This window comes from Rhinopithecus roxellana, chromosome 7 (genome assembly GCF_007565055.1).
Source record: "Rhinopithecus roxellana isolate Shanxi Qingling chromosome 7, ASM756505v1, whole genome shotgun sequence".
Classification (NCBI taxonomy): domain Eukaryota; kingdom Metazoa; phylum Chordata; class Mammalia; order Primates; family Cercopithecidae; genus Rhinopithecus; species Rhinopithecus roxellana.
The window spans coordinates 16,737,752-16,756,855 of record NC_044555.1 but is presented as its reverse complement, the minus strand read 5'-3'; the positions used below and the strand labels follow the sequence as shown (position 1 = coordinate 16,756,855).

At 37.5% G+C, this 19,104-nt stretch overlaps 1 protein-coding gene and 1 non-coding gene across 2 annotated transcripts in view; both read left to right on the top strand.

Moving 5' to 3' along the window:
- The window catches only part of POLA1 (DNA polymerase alpha 1, catalytic subunit), a 314,584-nt gene that overhangs the window by 46,035 nt on the left and 249,445 nt on the right, over window positions 1-19,104 (top strand). The window contains exons 21-26 of the mRNA XM_010353227.2: window positions 643-772; window positions 1,260-1,379; window positions 2,499-2,598; window positions 4,696-4,820; window positions 7,576-7,725; window positions 8,136-8,258. Coding sequence (XP_010351529.1) covers window positions 643-772; window positions 1,260-1,379; window positions 2,499-2,598; window positions 4,696-4,820; window positions 7,576-7,725; window positions 8,136-8,258 — 748 coding nt within the window. The remainder of the gene's footprint in view (window positions 1-642; window positions 773-1,259; window positions 1,380-2,498; window positions 2,599-4,695; window positions 4,821-7,575; window positions 7,726-8,135; window positions 8,259-19,104) is intronic.
- On the top strand, window positions 3,716-3,845 carry LOC115898896. Its single transcript, XR_004058550.1, has one exon.

Here is a 19,104-nt window from a genome sequence, read left to right as displayed (position 1 = left end):
TGCAGCTCAGGGCTTTTAAGTGTGCTATCCTGTCTGCCTGGAATGCTCTTTCCATAAGTCTTGCTCCTTCACCTCTTGCAGATTTTTATTCTCAGTGAAATCTTCCACTATTTCCTAACAAACATTTCAGTCTCTGCTTCTGATACTTAATATTCCCGTTGCTTAACTTTTAACATTATATAACATACTGTATACTTAATTTCTTTGTCTTTTTTATACTCTGTCTCCCCCATGAGGACATAAGCTCCAGGAGGATAGGAAATTTTGTTTGTTTTGGTCACAGCCAATGCCTGGCACATAGTAAGCGTGCAATATATACTCACTGGATGGAATGAATGAAAGGATTTAGATAGTTTTCAGGCTTGTAGTTATTGTATTACTTCAGTTTTTCCTTACGGGATTCTGTGTGTGTGTGTGTGTGTGTGTGTGTGTGTGTGTTTTGGAGAAAAGCATTGGGATCAATGGTATGAATGAATTCCTGGTTACATACTGACCTTATTTTAAATTGTTTCTGAAGCCAAGGTGCTGTTGCTCTGAGTTTACTTACACCCAAAATTCCTTGTAATATTTTGTGAAGTTCTGATTATAGGCATTGTTTCTTTTAATTACTTGATTCTGTTTCATTCTTACTTTTCTGTACAGTGAATCTTCTCAACTGTTATACCTGTTGGAACACACCTGGAAAGATGCCAAGTTCATTTTGCAGATCATGTGTGAGCTAAATGTTCTTCCATTAGCATTGCAGATCACTAACATCGCTGGGAACATTATGGTAAATTTAACTTAGAAAGGGGGAAAAAGCATTTCCTGTTGGATTCAGTATTTGCTTGGGGTAGTTGTTATATGATAATGAGTCTAGATGCATGCTTATAAAATGAGTAACTTAGATTCTGAAAGCTGGATGTCTTTTGTAAAAGGAAGAACTGGTTGGGAGAAGGGGAGGAATGCCAGGTGCAGTGTGTTGAAATTTGGGCGAACATACGGATCATCTCTCTAACATCTGGATGTGTCTGTTTAGTGGAATGGTCCATTTGGGAGTAAATAAATAGCCATGTTGTCAATATTTTAAGCTGTCTTTGTCTCCTTTAACTATAATGCTTAAAGAAAATGTTAGGAATAATTTGGTACCTTTTTTAAAAAACAGCCCGTTATTAGGAATAGTTTTAAAGGAGGTGCTGTGACTAAACTTACTGACTCAAAGTTGCTTTTGTTAGTTGTGGTTTTGAGCTCAAATTTAAAAAATAAATTCCATTTAATAGTCCAGGACGCTGATGGGTGGACGATCCGAGCGTAACGAGTTCTTGTTGCTTCATGCATTTTACGAAAACAACTATATTGTGCCTGACAAGCAGATTTTCAGGAAGCCTCAGCAAAAACTGGTGGGTCCAAAACTGTGCAGTATTTTGTTTTCTCTTACCCTCTCCCTTTTTAATACCTACTTACCCCCCACCTTTTAAATACCTAGATAGCCTTTTTTTCTGTGATAACATCTGCTTTCAAAATAGCTAATCCCTTGTGTACTGTAGAAACCATGTCAAGTTTATTCCCTTGTTTTTGTGTGGTCATTTCCTTTTCCACTTTGTAAAAGGAAAATGCACTTTGTGCAGGCAAAATTATTTGTGAAATACGAAATTCTTTGAGGGAAGCATTAGACCTCTCTGATGGGTGACCATATACGGAATGTGTTCTGGCACCTTAGCCCTATCCAAAGATAAATGCCAGTTAAACTTTTTATTTTCCTAAACCGTATGAGCCTTTATTTTTGTGTTGCATTTTTCTGTGCTAGTATGACCAAGGTCACCCACAGTCAGATTTCTGAAGTGGCCTCCATCACTTTGGAACTAAAACTTAGTTTAGCTATTGTTTTATTAGCACTGATATTAATTAATTCAGAAATGGGAATTGAATGTTAAAATTTGATTCAGGTTCTCATATTTGCTTGTTTTTTAGTGTACATTATCAAAATTGGTATAGGGAATATTCATTTAAAGGACTTTAACATTCTGCTGAGGTATTGAATGTTGGCCAGTAATAAACTACTTAGGAACGGATTTTCAGTATATGGATGTACTTATTTTATGGTGTCCATATTAATAATAGGGATAATGATAATGTCTACATGAAGCATTTTATGTTTTTACATCATGAATATTAGAGTAGTGATTTTAAGAGGGCTGTTTTATAATCTCAAATTTTGTATAATATGAAAAGTATTTTTCAATATTCATTGATTTAAAAATATGAAATTTTGTAAATTCAGAAACATAAAGATAAAATTTTTGTATTTGTTAACTCAGGATATAGTATTTGTTTAAGAAATTACTATGCTTGGAATTAATTTGGATTCATGAACATATTACAATAACTGTCTTTCCCAACAGATAGGACCAGTAACTGAAATGTTTGTTAGAACTAAGTCCTGCAATTGGAAAAGAAAGGATCATCAAAATTTTAAATTAGTTAATTAGTGGTGAAGTTATCTTTCCATTTGATATTAGGGAGATGAAGATGAAGAAATTGATGGAGATACCAATAAATATAAGAAAGGACGTAAGAAAGCAGCTTATGCTGGAGGCTTGGTTTTGGACCCCAAAGTTGGTAAGGCTGGGCAGTGAATTGGTTTTCTCCCAATATTAAGGAGTTTCTTAATGTGGATCTAGGCTTGAGAAACTAGAAGACCTGAATTATATCTTACAGGTCAGCAAATAGGTCTCATGACTTTTATCTTTCATTCATGTGAAAATCTTGGTTGCCAGTCACCTGACATAGACTTAATGTGAATTTTGTTATGCTGTGTTCCAATGAAATATTTATAGACATTGAAATTTAAATTTCATATAGTTTTCATATGTCATGAAATATTGTTTTTGATTTTTTTCCAACCATTTAAAAATGTAAAAACCATACTTAAGCTCATGGATGGTACAAAAATAAGCAGTAGGTTGGATTTGGTCTGTAACCGTAGGTTGTCCAATAGATAGGTAGCTGTCCAGTACATAGATAGCTGTTTGTCCTGACCAGTTCAGTTGACAGCAAAGTTAAAGAATACAGACAATAACCACCAATTTTAACTTTAACAGGAGAATACCTTTTCCCTATTGTCATGAATGGCGAAGATGTTTTGTGGTACACAGAGCTAGAAATAATCTTTAAAAAAATAAAAATAAAAAACTTTTTTTTTTTTTTGGAGACAGAGTTTTACTCTGTTGCCCAGGCTGGAGTGCAGTGGTGTGATCTCTACTCACTTCAGCCTTCACCTCTTGGGTTCAAGCGATCCTCCTGCCTCAGCGTCCTGAGTTGCTGGGACTACAGGTGTGTGCCACCATGCCCAACTAATTTTTTGTATTAAAAAAAACCATTTCAACCATTCCCAAGTGTACAGTTCAGTAGTAGTGTTAAGAATATTCACATTGTTGTGAAGGAATTAATGTGAATTTTATCCAGTAAGTTAATTCTGAGTAGGAGACATTTTTGACAAAAGTGATTTTATTATTAGTTATAATGAAATGGAGCACTAGTACTTGGTGTTATGTAGGTCTGGGTTTGAATTCAATGTGATCTTGGACTGCCTGTTTAACCTCTGTAAGCTTCAGTTTCTTCTGTAAAATAGAGATAAGAGTAATATCTACCACACAGGGATTTAAGGATAAATTAGTATGATACTGGACACAGAATAAACTATCTTATGTGTTTGCAATTATTACTGTCTTAATAGTGGACATTTATTTTTATTCAGTTTCTTCTCAAGGTGAAGATAACTCTTTGTAAATGTCCTACAGAAATATAGTAGCTTTCTGTTCATCCTTTGCAAGTAAAAAGGGTGGGTCGTTCCACTACTGACATTTATATATATGTGTCTCTTGTTTGATTTTAGCTCAGTTTTTGTACAGGTAAGTGTGCTGTCCATTTTGTATTTTGAAGCTGTTGTAAAAGAATAAATTACTCGGCCGTGCACGGTGGGTCACACCTGTAATCCCAGCACTTTGGGAGGCTGAGTCAGGCAGATCACGAGGTCAGGAGATCGAGACCATCCTGGCCAACATGGTGAAACCCCATGTCTACTAAAATACAAAAAATTAGCCAGGCATGGTGGTGTACGCCTGTAGTCCCAGCTATTCGGGAGGCTGAGGCAGGGGAATCTCTTGAACCTGGGAGGCGGAGGTTGCAGTGAGCCGAGATTGCACCACGGCACTCCATCCTGGAGACAGAGTGAGACTCCGTCTCAAATAAATGAATAAATAAACAAACAAACAAACCACTTACTTGGTTTTATTTGGGGTAGGAGTGGGAGAGCAGGTAGGAGAATTCTTCAAAGAATTCTTGCTTTGAAGGAGAGTTGAACTTTTTTTTTTTTAAATGGATGTGATACCTCTCAGATACTTGATTGGGAAGGTATTTGCTCATGATAATGGTGTGCTTTGGGGGCAGCTGGGGAAAGGACTGGTTGTAGCTGGTTCTAAAGAGAGACAGGATCTTTTTCTCCCTCTTCTTTTGTGATCTGGCTTTTCACTAATCCGCATTATTTTATAGAACAGTAGTTGATTCTTTTTTTCCCTTTTTGTCTGTCTCACAGCTCTGGATAGTGTATGTGGATAGTACAAAGTTTCTAATATACTTATAGTGCTTTTAATAATGATGTTTTGACAATTCTGCTTTTCTTTAGACTTTTTATGACATGTGACTTTTTAATTTCAGGTTTTTATGATAAGTTCATTTTGCTTCTGGACTTCAACAGTCTATATCCTTCCATCATTCAGGAATTTAACATTTGTTTTACAACAGTACAAAGAGTTGCTTCAGAGGCACAGAAAGTTACAGAGGTTTGTATTTAACCTGGGACTCTTGAAATCGAGTTTAAAAGAATTGCTTAAAGAAGGAAGATCTGTGTCTTTTTAAAATAGTTTTATTGTGGTATTATTCATATACCATATAATTCACCTGTTAAAAGTGTGTAGTTCAGTGGCTTTTAGTGTATTCCCAGAGTTTGCAGCCATCATCACAACCAGTTTTAGGATATTTTCATTATTCCCCAAATAAACCTTTTAGCTGTCACCTCCCTCAATCCCCTATCCCTTCCATCTCTAGGCAACTACTAATCTTTTTGCTTATATGGATTAGTGTATTCTGGACATCTCATAAATAGAATCATACAATATATGGCCTTTCGGTATCTGGCTTATTTCACTTATAATGTTTTCAAGGTTCATCCATTTTGTAGAATGTACTAGTACTTTATTCATTTGTGTTGCTGAATAATATTCCATTTTATATGCATGCGTGGTGTATGTGTAGGTGTATATACATATACCACATTTCTTTTTTGTAATTGTTTTAAATACATGGCAGAAGATGTTTGGTTGCCCTCTAGCTCCTGAATTTATATGTCCTTTAGTTCTCACCACAAGCTTAGGACCTGTTTTTCAATCTCAATTTCATATTCCCGGAAGAGAGAATCCGATAGGTTTGCCTAGGTTGGTGAGCGCCCCAGGTCCCCGTTAACTGTGACCACAAGAGTAGGTTCACAGGGTACAAATCTAGCTGCTAAGGGTGGGCCTTTCTGTGGGACTAGTGGATACTTTTACAGAGAAGATACTGGGTAGACATCCCCAAAAAGTGTGACTGCATTCAATTAATATTTGAGCTCTGCTCTGCTACTGTGCCAGCATGTTGATAATTAGTATTATTTAGCCTCTGCCCACCTCCATTTTGCTTATTGGAGCTTTCCAGCTTGAATTCTGGATATATAATAGAATCATTTTGAGGCCGGGCGCGGTGGCTCACGCCTGTAATCCCAGCACTGTGAGAGGCCGAGGCGGGTGGATCACGTGGTCAGGAGATCGAGACCATCCTGGCTAACACAGTGAAACCCCGTCTCTACTAAAAATACAAAAAATTAGCCGGGCGTGGTGGTGGGCGCCTATAGTCCCAGCTACTCGGGAGGCTGAGGCAGGAGAATGGCATGAGCCCAGGAGGCAGAGCTTTCAGTGAGCCCAGATCGCGCCAGTGCACTCCAGCATGGGCAACAGAGCGAGACTCCGTCTCAAAAAAAAAAAAAAAATGGAATCATTTTGGAGTTGGAAGGGACCTCAGAGGTCATCTAAGAAATACTATACATGTAGCAGTTTATAGATCTGAATCATTTTCATGCATGGTACCTCAGGACAGTTAGGGTCACACAGGTAGTAGTTGTAGAGCTACGGGTAGATTGTAAATTTCCTGAATCTACATCCTTTCAGTTTACTTTTTATTTGACTTTCATAGTTGCTGTAAATAAATTGGAATGTGTACCAGGATCTCTTTAATAGATTTACTATCATCATCTGTTATATTGGAAAACAATAGGTCCCTATTACTATTGTAAGAGCGTTCACTTGAAGATATTGATCTCTATAAAATCAGATGCTTTGTAAAGGCTAGGTTATCAAATGACATTGACTTGATGTACTTTAAACCAAGAGGTTTATTTTTATTTCTGAACCTTTGAAAGGGCAAATGTGCCTGGCTTTTTTCTTTGTAGCTGTTAATAGAATTAATGGAGGCTTGAGAAAAATGGTCTAATGCTTCCCCTGCTTTTTCCTCCTGTAAATTTTAATATAAGAAGACTGCTGGTTGCTTTTCTGAAATGTTGCTATTCTTCTGTCGATTGCATAGCAATTTGTAGGTAAAAGGTACTACATAAATGTTAAGGGATATATATGTATTAGTTTTTAGAAATGTCATGGCCTATTTAAATGTGCTCCAAACTTTTTTTTTTTTTTTTTTTTGAGACGGAGTTTCGCTCTTGTTGCCCAGGCTGGAGTGCAATGTTGTGATTTTGGCTCACTGCAACCTCCACCTCCCAGGTTCAAGCAGTTCTCTTGCCTCAGCCTCCCGAGTAGCTGGGATTACAGGCATACGCCACCGCACCTAACTAATTTTGTATTTTTAGTAGAGATGGGGTTTCTCCATGTTGGTCAGGCTGGTCTTGAACTCTCAATCTCAGGTGATCCACCCGCCTCGGCCTCCCAAAGTGCTGAGATTATAGACGTGAGCCACTGCTCCTGGCTGCTCCGAACTCTTAAATTTGCTGATTTATGAGCTTTTTATTTTTAGTCTAGAGCATTTACAATAATTGCTGTGATTCTCCATAGTTTTCAATTTCTATAGCATTTTGTTTGGTAGTAAAAATGATTTAAAATAGTAGTTTAGCTGCTGGTTATTTTATTTTTTTAATCTTGGAGGTGTTAGTGTTTGTATTTTAAAAACAATTTCACCAAACATGTTGTTCTCCAGTCTTGTCGAAGAGAGATAGCATGTGTAAAAATGTATCCCTTTAAATGAAATCTAAATTTGTGTCTAACTACAGGGGTGGGAGATAGTGGGAATGACAGCCTAATATAATTGGGAAAGAAGAGGGCAATGGTGACCTGTTCTACAACCCTCTCAGCTCTTTCTTATACTACTCATGCATTGTTGACCTTATATAAGATAATAGCTTTTCAAGATGTGATCATGGGGGAAAGCTCCTATAAAGTATTACTGTAGAAATTTATTTCACAAAAGTTTGATTTGTGTGAAATTTGTTGTGTTTATCAGGATGGAGAACAAGAACAAATCCCTGAATTGCCAGATCCAAGCTTAGAAATGGGCATTTTGCCCAGAGAGATCCGGAAACTGGTAGAACGGAGAAAACAAGTCAAACAGCTAATGAAACAGCAAGACTTAAATCCAGACCTTATTCTTCAGGTATATCTTTTCACTAAGAAACATTTGAGTGACAGTCTCAGCTTTTACAGTTTGATTATTTATGAGTAAACAGGATGCTGGGCAAATGCAGGTACTTATTTTAAGTTTGTGGGTAGGTGACCATTTAAAAATACTAGAGTGCCTCAGAATGGAAGCCACCTTTGTTTACAAAGGTTGTATCTGAGCAAGATACCTCTAGCTCCTGGGAGCTTTGGAGTCTGTGTTTACTTGCTGCTTCTAGGAGGTTAGGGAATCATGGATCCAGGAGAATGGGTTGAGTATGTTAATTCTTTTTTATTCAGGGATATTGAGGGTTTCCCTTTTTATTGGAGATCTAGAAAGACATCTAATGTAATGCTTAAGCATCTGTAAATATTGTTGTTTTGTCTTTTGTTCTGTGTGGCCTGCAGTATGACATTCGACAGAAGGCTTTGAAGCTCACAGCGAACAGTATGTATGGTTGCCTGGGATTTTCCTATAGCAGATTTTACGCCAAACCACTGGCTGCCTTGGTGACATACAAAGGAAGGGAGGTAAATGGCATAATAACGTTCACATCTCTAGATATGAGAGTATTTTTAACTATACATGTTATAGTGTGGGAAAGTCAAGTTTATTACCTAGTTATACAGCATCAAATACAGTACCCCTCTCTTTGGATGACAGGTTTGAGATAAATAGGCGTTTAAATAAGGATTCATTAATTCGTGTGTGTGTGTGTGTGTGTGTGTGTGTGTGTGTGTGTGTGTGTGTTTATTATTGAACATCTACTACATGCCAGGCATTGTTCTAGGTTCTCGGGATAGAATGTCAAGCAAGACATAAAAGATTCCTGTAATGAGGCTTACCTTCTACCCAGAATGGGAGGGGTTTGGGGGTGGGGACGACATGGGTTGGGAATGTGGGGTGGAGAGAGGGTGGTTTGGGAAAACAGACTGTAAATAAGTAAATAAACATGTATAAGAAATAGCTGAGAAAATATGATAGAAGTAAATGCTCTGTAGATAAAACAGGGTGGTGGGCTAGAGAATGTTTAGATGGCTAGATTGGTCAGGGAAGGCTTCTTTGAGGAGGTGACATGAATGAGACCTAAATGACGTAAGACAGCTTTTTTTTTTTTTTTGGCTGATGGATTAGCTTGGAGTGTGAGTGAAAGGTAGAAATCAGGAAGATAGCTAATAGAGCCTTTTACTAAGATGGAGGAAACTGGGAAAGAAGGATTAAGAGTTCTGTCGTGGATGTGTTGCCTTTGGCATGAGTAGTAGATCTCCAGGCATAATAAGGAGGCCATTGGATGTATAAATCCAGAATTTCCAGGAATATGTCAAGACAGGATTTATGGATTGAGAGTTACTGGCTTTAATAAGATGGTCCAGACACCAAATAGAATTTAGGTACCGTCACTTTATGAACACTGTAAGCTTCAACTGTTTTAGCCCTATGTGCTTGGGTTTTTCTTAATTTGTAAAATAATAGTTATTTATGAATGTTAAATTCCATTTAACTACCTGTCTGTGGGTTTAAGACTATTTAGTCTTAAAGGAGGTAGGTAGTGGTCATGGGAAAAATGCTTATAATGGGGTGTCTGCACTCTGAATGCTCTAGAGCAGGGGTCGGCAAATGATGGCCATTGGGCCAGATGCAGTCTGCCATCTATTTTTGTAAATAATATTCTATTGGAACAGAGCTAAGCTCATTTATTTATGTATCATCTGTGGCTGCTTTTGTGTTATGAGAGCAGAGCCGAGTAGGAAAGATGGAGGCTCATATGGCCCGCAAAGCCTGATATATTTACTCTCTGGTCTTTTTTAGAAAAAAAGTTTGCTGACCCCTGCTTTAGAGTTTAGACCAGCTCTGTCCAGTAGAACTTTATGATGATGAAAATGTTCTCCATCTGTACTATCCGGTGCTGTAGTCTCTAGCCACAAGTGGCCAGTGAGCACTTGGTATCTGGCTAGTGCCAACTGGCTGAGGAACTGGATTTTTAGATTGCTTTAATTATAATTAAAATGAATTTAAACTTAAATAGACAAATGTAACTAGTGGCTACTGTGTTGGACAGTGCAGATCTAACTGGTATGTGAAATAAACGTCAGGATGTTCAGAATCACTCTTCTGGTGGCAGCCCTATCTCAAAGATTTGGCTCAGGGCACAGTGAGGAAGGGCAAAACATGTATTGAACACCAGTGATGTGATAGCTTTCTTATGCATTATTTCACTGAAATTACACAAGAATCCTTTGAAATAGATAATAATGTTCTCATTTTTTAGATGAGGAAGTTAAAACTCAAAGAGATAAAGTATAACAAGTGGCTATTTTGAATGTAAATCCTTTTAGTACAGTAGGGTTGTCTCTTCCATCTCAAGATGTCTTTTATGACTGGTTCTGCTTTATATTCTACCTCTTATTACAGGAAGATCATTATTTTTGGTACCCATCTCAAGACACAGGCCTTTTTTATGTGAGAAAGATATAGATGTTTTAGGGGCTAGTTGAAGTGAGGGAAGGGAAGGATGTTTTCAGTTTCTTAAGCTAAGTTTACTTTAAAATTATTTAAATTTTATTTCTTTACATATATCCAGTGGCTTCTGATGGAATACCATCTTATTTTTGTATTAGGAAATGCACTCACTATGCCCCAACTGGGTGATAATACATGGGTTGACTATTGAGATTGGATCAAGGTTACTCTTAAGTTTCTCACGAGAGGCAATAGTTGACAATTTACTCCCTTGGAGAGTGCCTCTTGCTGTTGGGAAATCCCTGTTGTTACATTTTCTGCATTGGCTCAGAAATCCACAAGCTTAAAAGGGCACTGTTGATAATGATAAGCCCCAAATTTGTCCAGTGATCTCCCCCACTCTCCTAATCCATTGTATTTTGAGGGCAATGGTTTTCTTTAGCTGGATTTTTAATAGGGAGTTTAAACACAATTTTTATTTTTCTGTTAAATAAAATATAATAATAACAAATCTTTAATAAATGAACTATAAAAAAACCCTGTTCTCTACACTAAAAAAACAAAGAATTTCAGACAAATCTAGAACTACTTGTATGTGATTTAAATTCTTGGTTTCTGCTTTCCTCTTTTCTCTTTACCCTTTGCTTTTTTCCTCAAATAAGGATAAATAAAGCTCTGGAAAGTAGGCCTTTAAAGTAATATGAAGCGACTGAGAAATAATAATTATGCAGTTTCTCCCAGGAAATCTTATTCTAGAAGAAGATCCAAAGTCACTTACAAATATTATTTCCTAACATAAAAATGATTGTTAAAGTATTGGAGATAATTATTAGCACTGGTGGATGGAAGTAAGATGGAAGAAAGATGTGATCATCTTTCTTTGGTTAGCATCTTTTAATTGTTAAAGAGGTAGGAGGAGTGAAGTGAAAATGAGAGCCAGTGTGCTGAGATTTTGGAATACCTTTGTAACTTATTAAACTAGTATTTTTTGTGACAAGATAGAGTGGGCAGAATAATACAGTAAGCTGCAGATCTTAAAAGTTCATTGCTTTTCAAGTCCTTGTGGGATAAATTAGATTAAGGTTCAAGTGGAAATTAATGAGAAGGAAACCTGGTAGCATGCCATTGCAAAAGATTATAAAATTTTGCATTTGGATGTGGATTAAATACACAGCCTTGGGAGGCCTTGAAGCCTCCCTTTCCTTTTTATTTTTAAGTCTATTTTGTGTTTGCTCAGTTTTTTTGGAATCGTGCAGGTTTGGCTCTAGCGACCTAATAATTTCTGTAATCAAATGTATTATGGCTGCTAGAATACTCAGAGTAATTACTAATTGTACTTTTTAAAACAGGTGTATAATAAAAGTGCTAGTAGTTGTGTCAAATGGGCATCAATATTGTGTTTTCACAGGTGTGATCTTTCACACTTAAACTCTTCCATGATTTTGAATTGCTTGGTGGTAGAGGAATGAGCTAATGGGTAAGGAATTGTGTGAGGGATCTCACAGTGTGTACGTTATTTAAAAGTAATGAAGTCAGTGTTTCAGAGAAGTACTCTGTGAATCTATAGAAATACCATCTGTATTTGTGTTTGTTCTCAGTGCTTGTGTAGAGAGGCATAAAAAAGAAATTGGGCAAGCCTACAGCACTGAGTGGACATATATTTTTAAACCATGAGGAAAAGGGGTATCAGTTGTCAAATGTCTGACGTGGTAATTGAAGTGATTGTTCACTAGATGGCGATAGACACCCTGAGATCATTAATCAATTAAGGATTTTATTCTGTGAACAATAGTGAAGGTAATTTAATGAGTTAAATCTGTCCACATTTTAGACTTTTATTCATTTTGGAACTATTAAAGAAAATCTAACACTGGCCCAAAGGATTGTAATACTCTAGTGTTTAAAATAATGATGATTTTTTAATCATTAGTTATATTGATAGGAACGGTAATTTATAGCAAGTTAATTCTTTTATCAAGTAGCTAAATTCTGATTTCTGGCCATGGAGACGCGATGCATGACTCCCTCAGTCACAGTATCAGAAGCTAATCTAAAGGGAATTGGAAAGGATTTTGATATATAATTTTGCCTTTTTGAATTTGTTTTTTTATTACGATTTATTTTATTTTATTTATTTATTATGTTTTTTTGAGACAGAGTCTCCCTCTGTTGCCCAGACTGGAGTTCGGTGGCGTGATCTCAGCTCACTGCGAGCTCCTCCTCCTGGGTTCACACCATTCTCCTGCCTTAGCCACCCAAGTAGCTGGGACTACAGGCGCCCGCCACCACGCCCAGCTAATTTTTTGTATTTTTAGTAGAGATGGGATATCACCATGTTAGCCCGGATGGTCTCGATCTCCTGACCTCGTGATCCACCCACCTCGGCCTCCCAAAGTGCTGGGATTACAGGCATGAGCCATTGCGCCCGGCCTATTTTATTTTATTTTAAGAAACAGGGTCTCACTTTGTTGCCCAGGCTGGAGAGCAGTGGTGTGATCATAGTTCACTGCAGCATTGAATTCCTGGACTCAGACAGTCTTCTCGCCTGAGCCTCCCTAGTAGCTAGGACTACAGGCATATGCCACCATCCTTGGTATATTTATTTTTATTTTTTGTAGAGATGGAGTCTTGCTGTATTGCCCAGGCTGGTCTCCAGCTCCTGGCCTCAAGGGATCCTGTCACCTTAGCTCCCAAAGCTGTAGGATTATAGGTGTGAGCCACTGTGCCTGGCTTTATTGGGGAATTTAAAACTATGTACTTACAGGTATACTCATTGCATAACTTTAGTTTAACGGGAATATTTGTCTTGATGGAATAATTATTACTTATTGACATTAGTATTGTTTTATTTCTCTACTCTCTTATTTCCGTGTCCTTGAGAAAACCATTTTTGGTCTGGATTTTTTATTGCGTTTTAAAATGTATGCTCTGATGTTTAGGTATAGAGTCCATGCATTTTCTTTTTCCTACCTGATAGGCTGAAATGAGTCTTTGCCAGCCTGCTTGCCAGTTGGTCGTAGACTGCCTGGTTTTTAGTTTTGTTTGGAGCCGGAATTTGTGCATTTTAAAAGTGTATCCAAATCATTAATGCAAACATTACAATCTTGGCAAGCCTTTCTGGGATTTTCTTGGTGGTATGGTAGCACCTATCAGGATCGCTTGGGAATGGCACTAGGACAGAGGGCTCTAGCCTTTGTTGGTGTTGGTGATGAAGGAGAATGAGTGACTATGAAGAATTTTACAATTAAATATTAAGGAAGTCTTTCATCTTTACCTGTAAATAAGCAAAAATTTCACTTTTGCAATCTTTTTTCCTTCCTTCCTGTCCTGTCCTGTCCTGTCCTCTCCTGCCCTCTCTCCCTCCCTCCCTCCCTCCCTTCCTTCCTTCCTTCCTTCCTTCTTTCCTTCCTTCCTTCCTTCTTTCCTTCCTTCCCTTCCTCTCTCCCTCCCTTTCTCTCTCTTTATTTCTTTCTTTCAGGGGGCCGGGCAGAGTTTTGCTCTTGTTGCCTAGGCTGGAGTGCAATGGTACGATCTCAGCTCACCGCAGCCTCCACCTCCCAGGTTCAAGCGTTTCTCCTGCATCGGCCTCCCAAGTAGCTGGGATTATAGGCATGTGCCACCACGCTTGGCTAATTTTGCATTTTTGGTAGAGACGGGGTTTCTCCATGTTGGTCAGGCTGGTCTTGAGCTCCTGACCTCAGATGATCTGCCTGCCTCGGCCTCCCAAAGTGCTGGGATTACAGGCATGAGCTACCGCACCCTGCCGTGATCTCTTTTCTTAATAGCCTAGTTTTTCTTTAAAAAATTAAAAGCAATAAAATATTATAGAGACAACTAAAGACCATTTCCTCCCCATCCTCTCTCATTTCTTTTTCTTTTTCGGAGGTAACTTGCCCAGAGTTGGTTTTGTCATTCTTGCCCATGGGTTGTTCTTTTTTGCTTCTACAACATGTGTGTATACATGTGGTGCGTTAAAAGTTTTTACCATGTATGTGTCATGCTATACATATTCTTTTGCAGTTTGAAAAAGTAGGAGAAACACTCTACTCTGTATGCCACATTTTAAGTATATTCATCTTGATACATTTTTAGATTTGATTCATTCATGTTAACTATTGTATAATATTTCAATGAATAAATATAGCACAGTGCATTTTTTAATTCTCCCATCATCCATATCTTTAGGTTTCCAAGTTTTCATTTTTCTTAATTATTTGCTGTTATAAACAGTGCTGCAGTAGACAACGCCACGTTTGTGAGAGTTTCTCTGGTATATTTCTAGGAGTGGAATTTGTACAACATCCACAGCAGTATATGAGGTTTTATTGATAAGAGCAACCATTTAATTTATGACAGCAAGCTCATTTTTAAAAATCAAGTAGCTAAATTCGTATGTCTGGCTGGAGCCACAATACATAACTCCCTCAGTCACAGTATCAGAGGCTAATCTTAAGAGAATTGGAAATGATTTTGATATATAATTTTGCTACTTTGAATTTTTGTTTAGTTCTCTGTTGAGACATTCTAAACTTAATATATACTTAGAGTTGTTGCATAATCCTTGATATTCCACATCCTTGCAGCACTTGTTATCTGAGTTTTTATTTTTTGGCTAGTGTCATGAGTATGAAAGGGTATGTCATTGTGATTTTAATTTACATTTTAAAGTTGGGCAGCTTTTCATGTGTTTATTAACTCTTCCGTTTTCTTGTCTGAATAGAACATAGATGTTCTGTTTTGTTGGATTGTACGTCTCTTAGTGTTCTTAGGTATTATAAAAACTACTCCTTGTTTTGTCATTTGTGCTGCAGATACCGCTTTCAGTCTGTGGCTTGTCCTTTATTTGTAGTGTTTCATTATGCAGACGTTTCTAATTTTAATGCCAGATATTTAATTTTTTCCTCTCTACACTATGTGGGTTTTTTCCCACAAGAAATCTTTACCTCCTCTAGTGACGTAGACATTCTCCCTTGTTTTCTTCTAAAAGTTGCAAAGTTTGGCTTTCTTATTTAGGTCTTTAATCCTTCTAGAAATTATTTTTAGGAATGATACAAGTTAGCAATCTAATTGTACTTGTTTGCTTCCTTGTAGAGTTATTGAATTTGTTCCTCTATTCCAGGGGTTGGCAGACTTTGACCCATGGGCTAACTCAACTCAAAACTGCCTGTTTTTATAAATTAAGTTTGTTTGATTGGGACACAGCCCTACCCATTTGTTTATGGGTGCATTTGTGCTACAACAGTAGAGTTGAGTAGTTGCCACAGGTACTGAGTGAACTCCAAAGTCTAAAATATGTCCTATCTGGCCCTTTACAGAAAAAACTTGCCAACCCATGGTCTAAAAGATAGTCATGAGTAGTAGAAGAGTAACTCATATTTCCAACAGTAGCAGACATAGTCAGTGAAAATAGAGGAAATTACACTAAAGGTGGTAAGGAAGGAAAACAATCTTTTGGACATATAAAAAATACAAAGTTTGGGCCAGGCGTGGTGGCTCACGCCTGTAATCCCAGCGTTTTGGGAGGCTGAGGCAGGCGGATCACCTCAGGTCAGGAGTTCAAGATCAGCCTGGCCAACATGGTGAAACCCCGTCTCTACTAAAAATACAAAAAACTACCCGGGCGTAGTGACAGGTGCCTGTAGTCTCAGCTACTCAGTGGAGGCTGAGGCAGGAGAACCGCTTGAACCTGGGAGGTGGAGGTTGCACTGAGCTGAGACTGCGCCAGTGCACACCAGCCTGGGCAACAGAGCGAGACTCCATCTCAAAAAAACAAAACAAACAAACAAAAAGCAACATTTGAAGTTTTACTGATTCTTAGATTGTCATATGAGAACTTCCCTCAACCCAAGTAGAGTAAAGGGGAGGTCTGTGAATCCTCTGAAGTTGTATGTAATATTTTGTGTGTCTGTGCATATGTGTACTTTTTTGGAGAAGAGGATGCATAGCATTTAAGAGACTCAAAGGGGACCATGATGTGAAAAATGATAAAGAACGCTGGTTCTTATATTTCATTTCTGGCCTCTTATGTAGCTAGAGGGGAAACTTTAGCCTTAAAAATGTATGCTTTTGTCACCTAAAACATGGCAGTGCAAAGAATTTTCTTGCCAAACCAGACCCATTTAAACTGTGTGGGTGGTAGGAGGGAAGAGTTCTGTCTCCAGAATTTTTATAGCCACCATTAAGACTACTTTTAACTTCAGCTGACCTACTAACATTTTGATTTTTTTAAATATGAGAATTTCTTTGAAGGCTAATGTGAAGGTTTAATATGTTTTGGTAGATATAGTTTGTTAAAAAAAGAAATATCCTTTGTTAGTGATCATGAATTACCTATCACTTTCAAAGTTGCTTACTTTATAAAATTTGAAGCCAGATAATTTTTTTATTTCGTTTCTGTTGTCATATTTCAGGGATGTTTGGATTCTAAATTCCTTGCAGTTCTTCAGAACTGATAACACATACTATTCAGCTTTATTAATTCACATTCTACTCATTTAGAATTTGTGGTAATTCAGATGGAATGAGTTGAAATTCTTCTTTGTACAAATTAATAGTTATTTCAGAGCCTAGGTTCTTTTCATATACCATTAAATACAGGTTGAGTGTCCCTAATCTAAAAATCTGAAATGTTCCAAAATCTGAAACTTTTAAAGTGCCGCCATGATACGCAAAGGAAATGCTCATTGGAGCATTTTGTATTTCAGATTTTTGAGTTAGGGATGCTCGACCGGTATAGTGTAAATATTCCAAAATTCCAATTTCAAACACTGTGGTTCCAAGAGTTTCGGATACTCAGCCTGTACTATAGAAACAACTATCTACAGTTAAGTAAGTGGCATTTTATCTGCAGATCTTTTATATTGATGTACTAAGGAACAATTTGTTTACTTGTCCATTTGTCTGCATTCTTTCAAAAATCGATTAATGTTGGTACTTTCAAATAAAGGTGGAAAAAGGAAGCTTTTAGACTTTCAATAATTTGAGAGAAATGTGATAATAAAAATTCAAGTATATGGGATAATTCATGCTTATATATGCTTGCATTATAATAAACAATATATACTTATATGAAAAATATATGGTAAGCATGTAATATATATGTTATATATAATCTATTATAACAGTGTTGCATTTATAGAGACTAAGTAAGTGGGTTATACTTAGGCTTGATTTTAATTACTCTATATGCTTGAAAATACTGAGTATTTCTTTCAGAATGGCTAAGATGTTAGACTTGAGACAAATTCAGAATAACCTTATTCTTCTTTCTTAATAGTTGGAAACTAGCATCTCCAAGTTGCATGGATATTGGCCTCTGTGTGCCTTTTGGGTTTTTGGACATTGAAAGTTACAGGTTTAGGAGGACACAAGCCAGTTGATGTAAGAGACAGCTGGGAAGAGAAAGACTAGGTCAAATCTTGCCTGGGGTCTGTGAGTGTAAGAAGAAGGCTCCATCAAGGAGATCATTTAGGTATCTTCTTGTTTATCCCCCCCCCCCTTTTTTTTTGAGACGGAGTCTCGCACTGTCGCGCTGGAGTGCAGTGGCGCCATCTCGGCTCACTGCAAGCTCTGCCTCCCGGGTTCACACCATTCTCCTGCCTCAGCCTCCCGAGTAGCTGGGACTACAGGCTCCTGCCACCACGCCCGGCTAATTTTTTTGTATTTTTAGTAGAGGCGGAGTTTCACCGTGTTAGCCAGAATGGTCTCAATCTCCTCGGCCTCCCAAAGTGCTGGGATTACAGGCGTGAGCCACTGCGCCCGTTCTGTATTTGCTGAAGTTTTTGAGTGGTTGCCACATCTTAGTTTTACCTGCGCTTTAAGGAATCCAGGCATGGGCACCCACACCCCTCTCCTACACAAACATTATACTACTAAGTATCAAAGATATAAGATATGGTCCTGGGGTTGTGAGTTGGCCTCTCCAGTCTTGCTGAATCTTCAGTCAATACTAATCTTTGAAATTCCAGGGCTTCTTTCATCAAGGAAAACAGAATTTCCTTATTCTTAATCCAAATTTGTGCTTTTTTCCACCCATATGATGGATTTCTTATTACTAGATTTTTCAAATGGGTCCACATAAACTAGTATCAATACTTAAAAATTTTGTATTAACACAAAGCAAAAGTCTGCAGCCTCAAATTATTTGTTCTCCAACCTCTACTTCAGTTTGTCAGGGAGTACATTTCGGATGTTTTTTTGTTCTACCTAGCCCTAAGCCCTGTGCTCTACATAGTGGATGTTTATTTGCCTTACCCCTGGGATCACACTCACTTAGTAGTTTCTGTAGTTATAGATGGGTAGATAGGGAAGTGGTGTATATATATATATTTTTTTTTTTGGTTGAATTTTTTTTTTTTTTAATTTAAAGAAGGTCTTGATATTTAAGCCTGTTTTGAATTTATAAGAGTGGCCAGGATACTCAAACAAGAAAAAGGATAATTCCTACATTTGTAGTAGGAACCTGGGGACTTTTATCTGAAAAGACAGGGACAGAGTATTTTTGCCTTGTAATTTTGCCTTTTTAATTACTGAAACCACTGGGAATGTGGCTGAGGATGAGAAGATAAATGCTGTTAAGACTGACCTTGTGTCAGCACCACTGATCTCTGCTGAGATAAATTAAGTTTCATTACTTTGACTAGAATCACATAAATTGAGTCCTGAAAATCTTTTTCTTCCCCACACCTCACCAGAATGAGTGACTTTGTTAACCCAAATTCATTCCACTTTTCTACGTATGTGAAAATTTTAAATAAACCTATTTTGGTATCTATTTCTTTTTCACAAGCCGCGTGTTATTTGACAGGTGTTCTAAAGCTCCTTGCTTTGGCAATGAACCAAGATGACAGAGCAGTAATGATTTAGAAAGTGCCATTCCCTCCTTGTTAAGCGATAAAAAGAAAAGTGTGAAGTTAT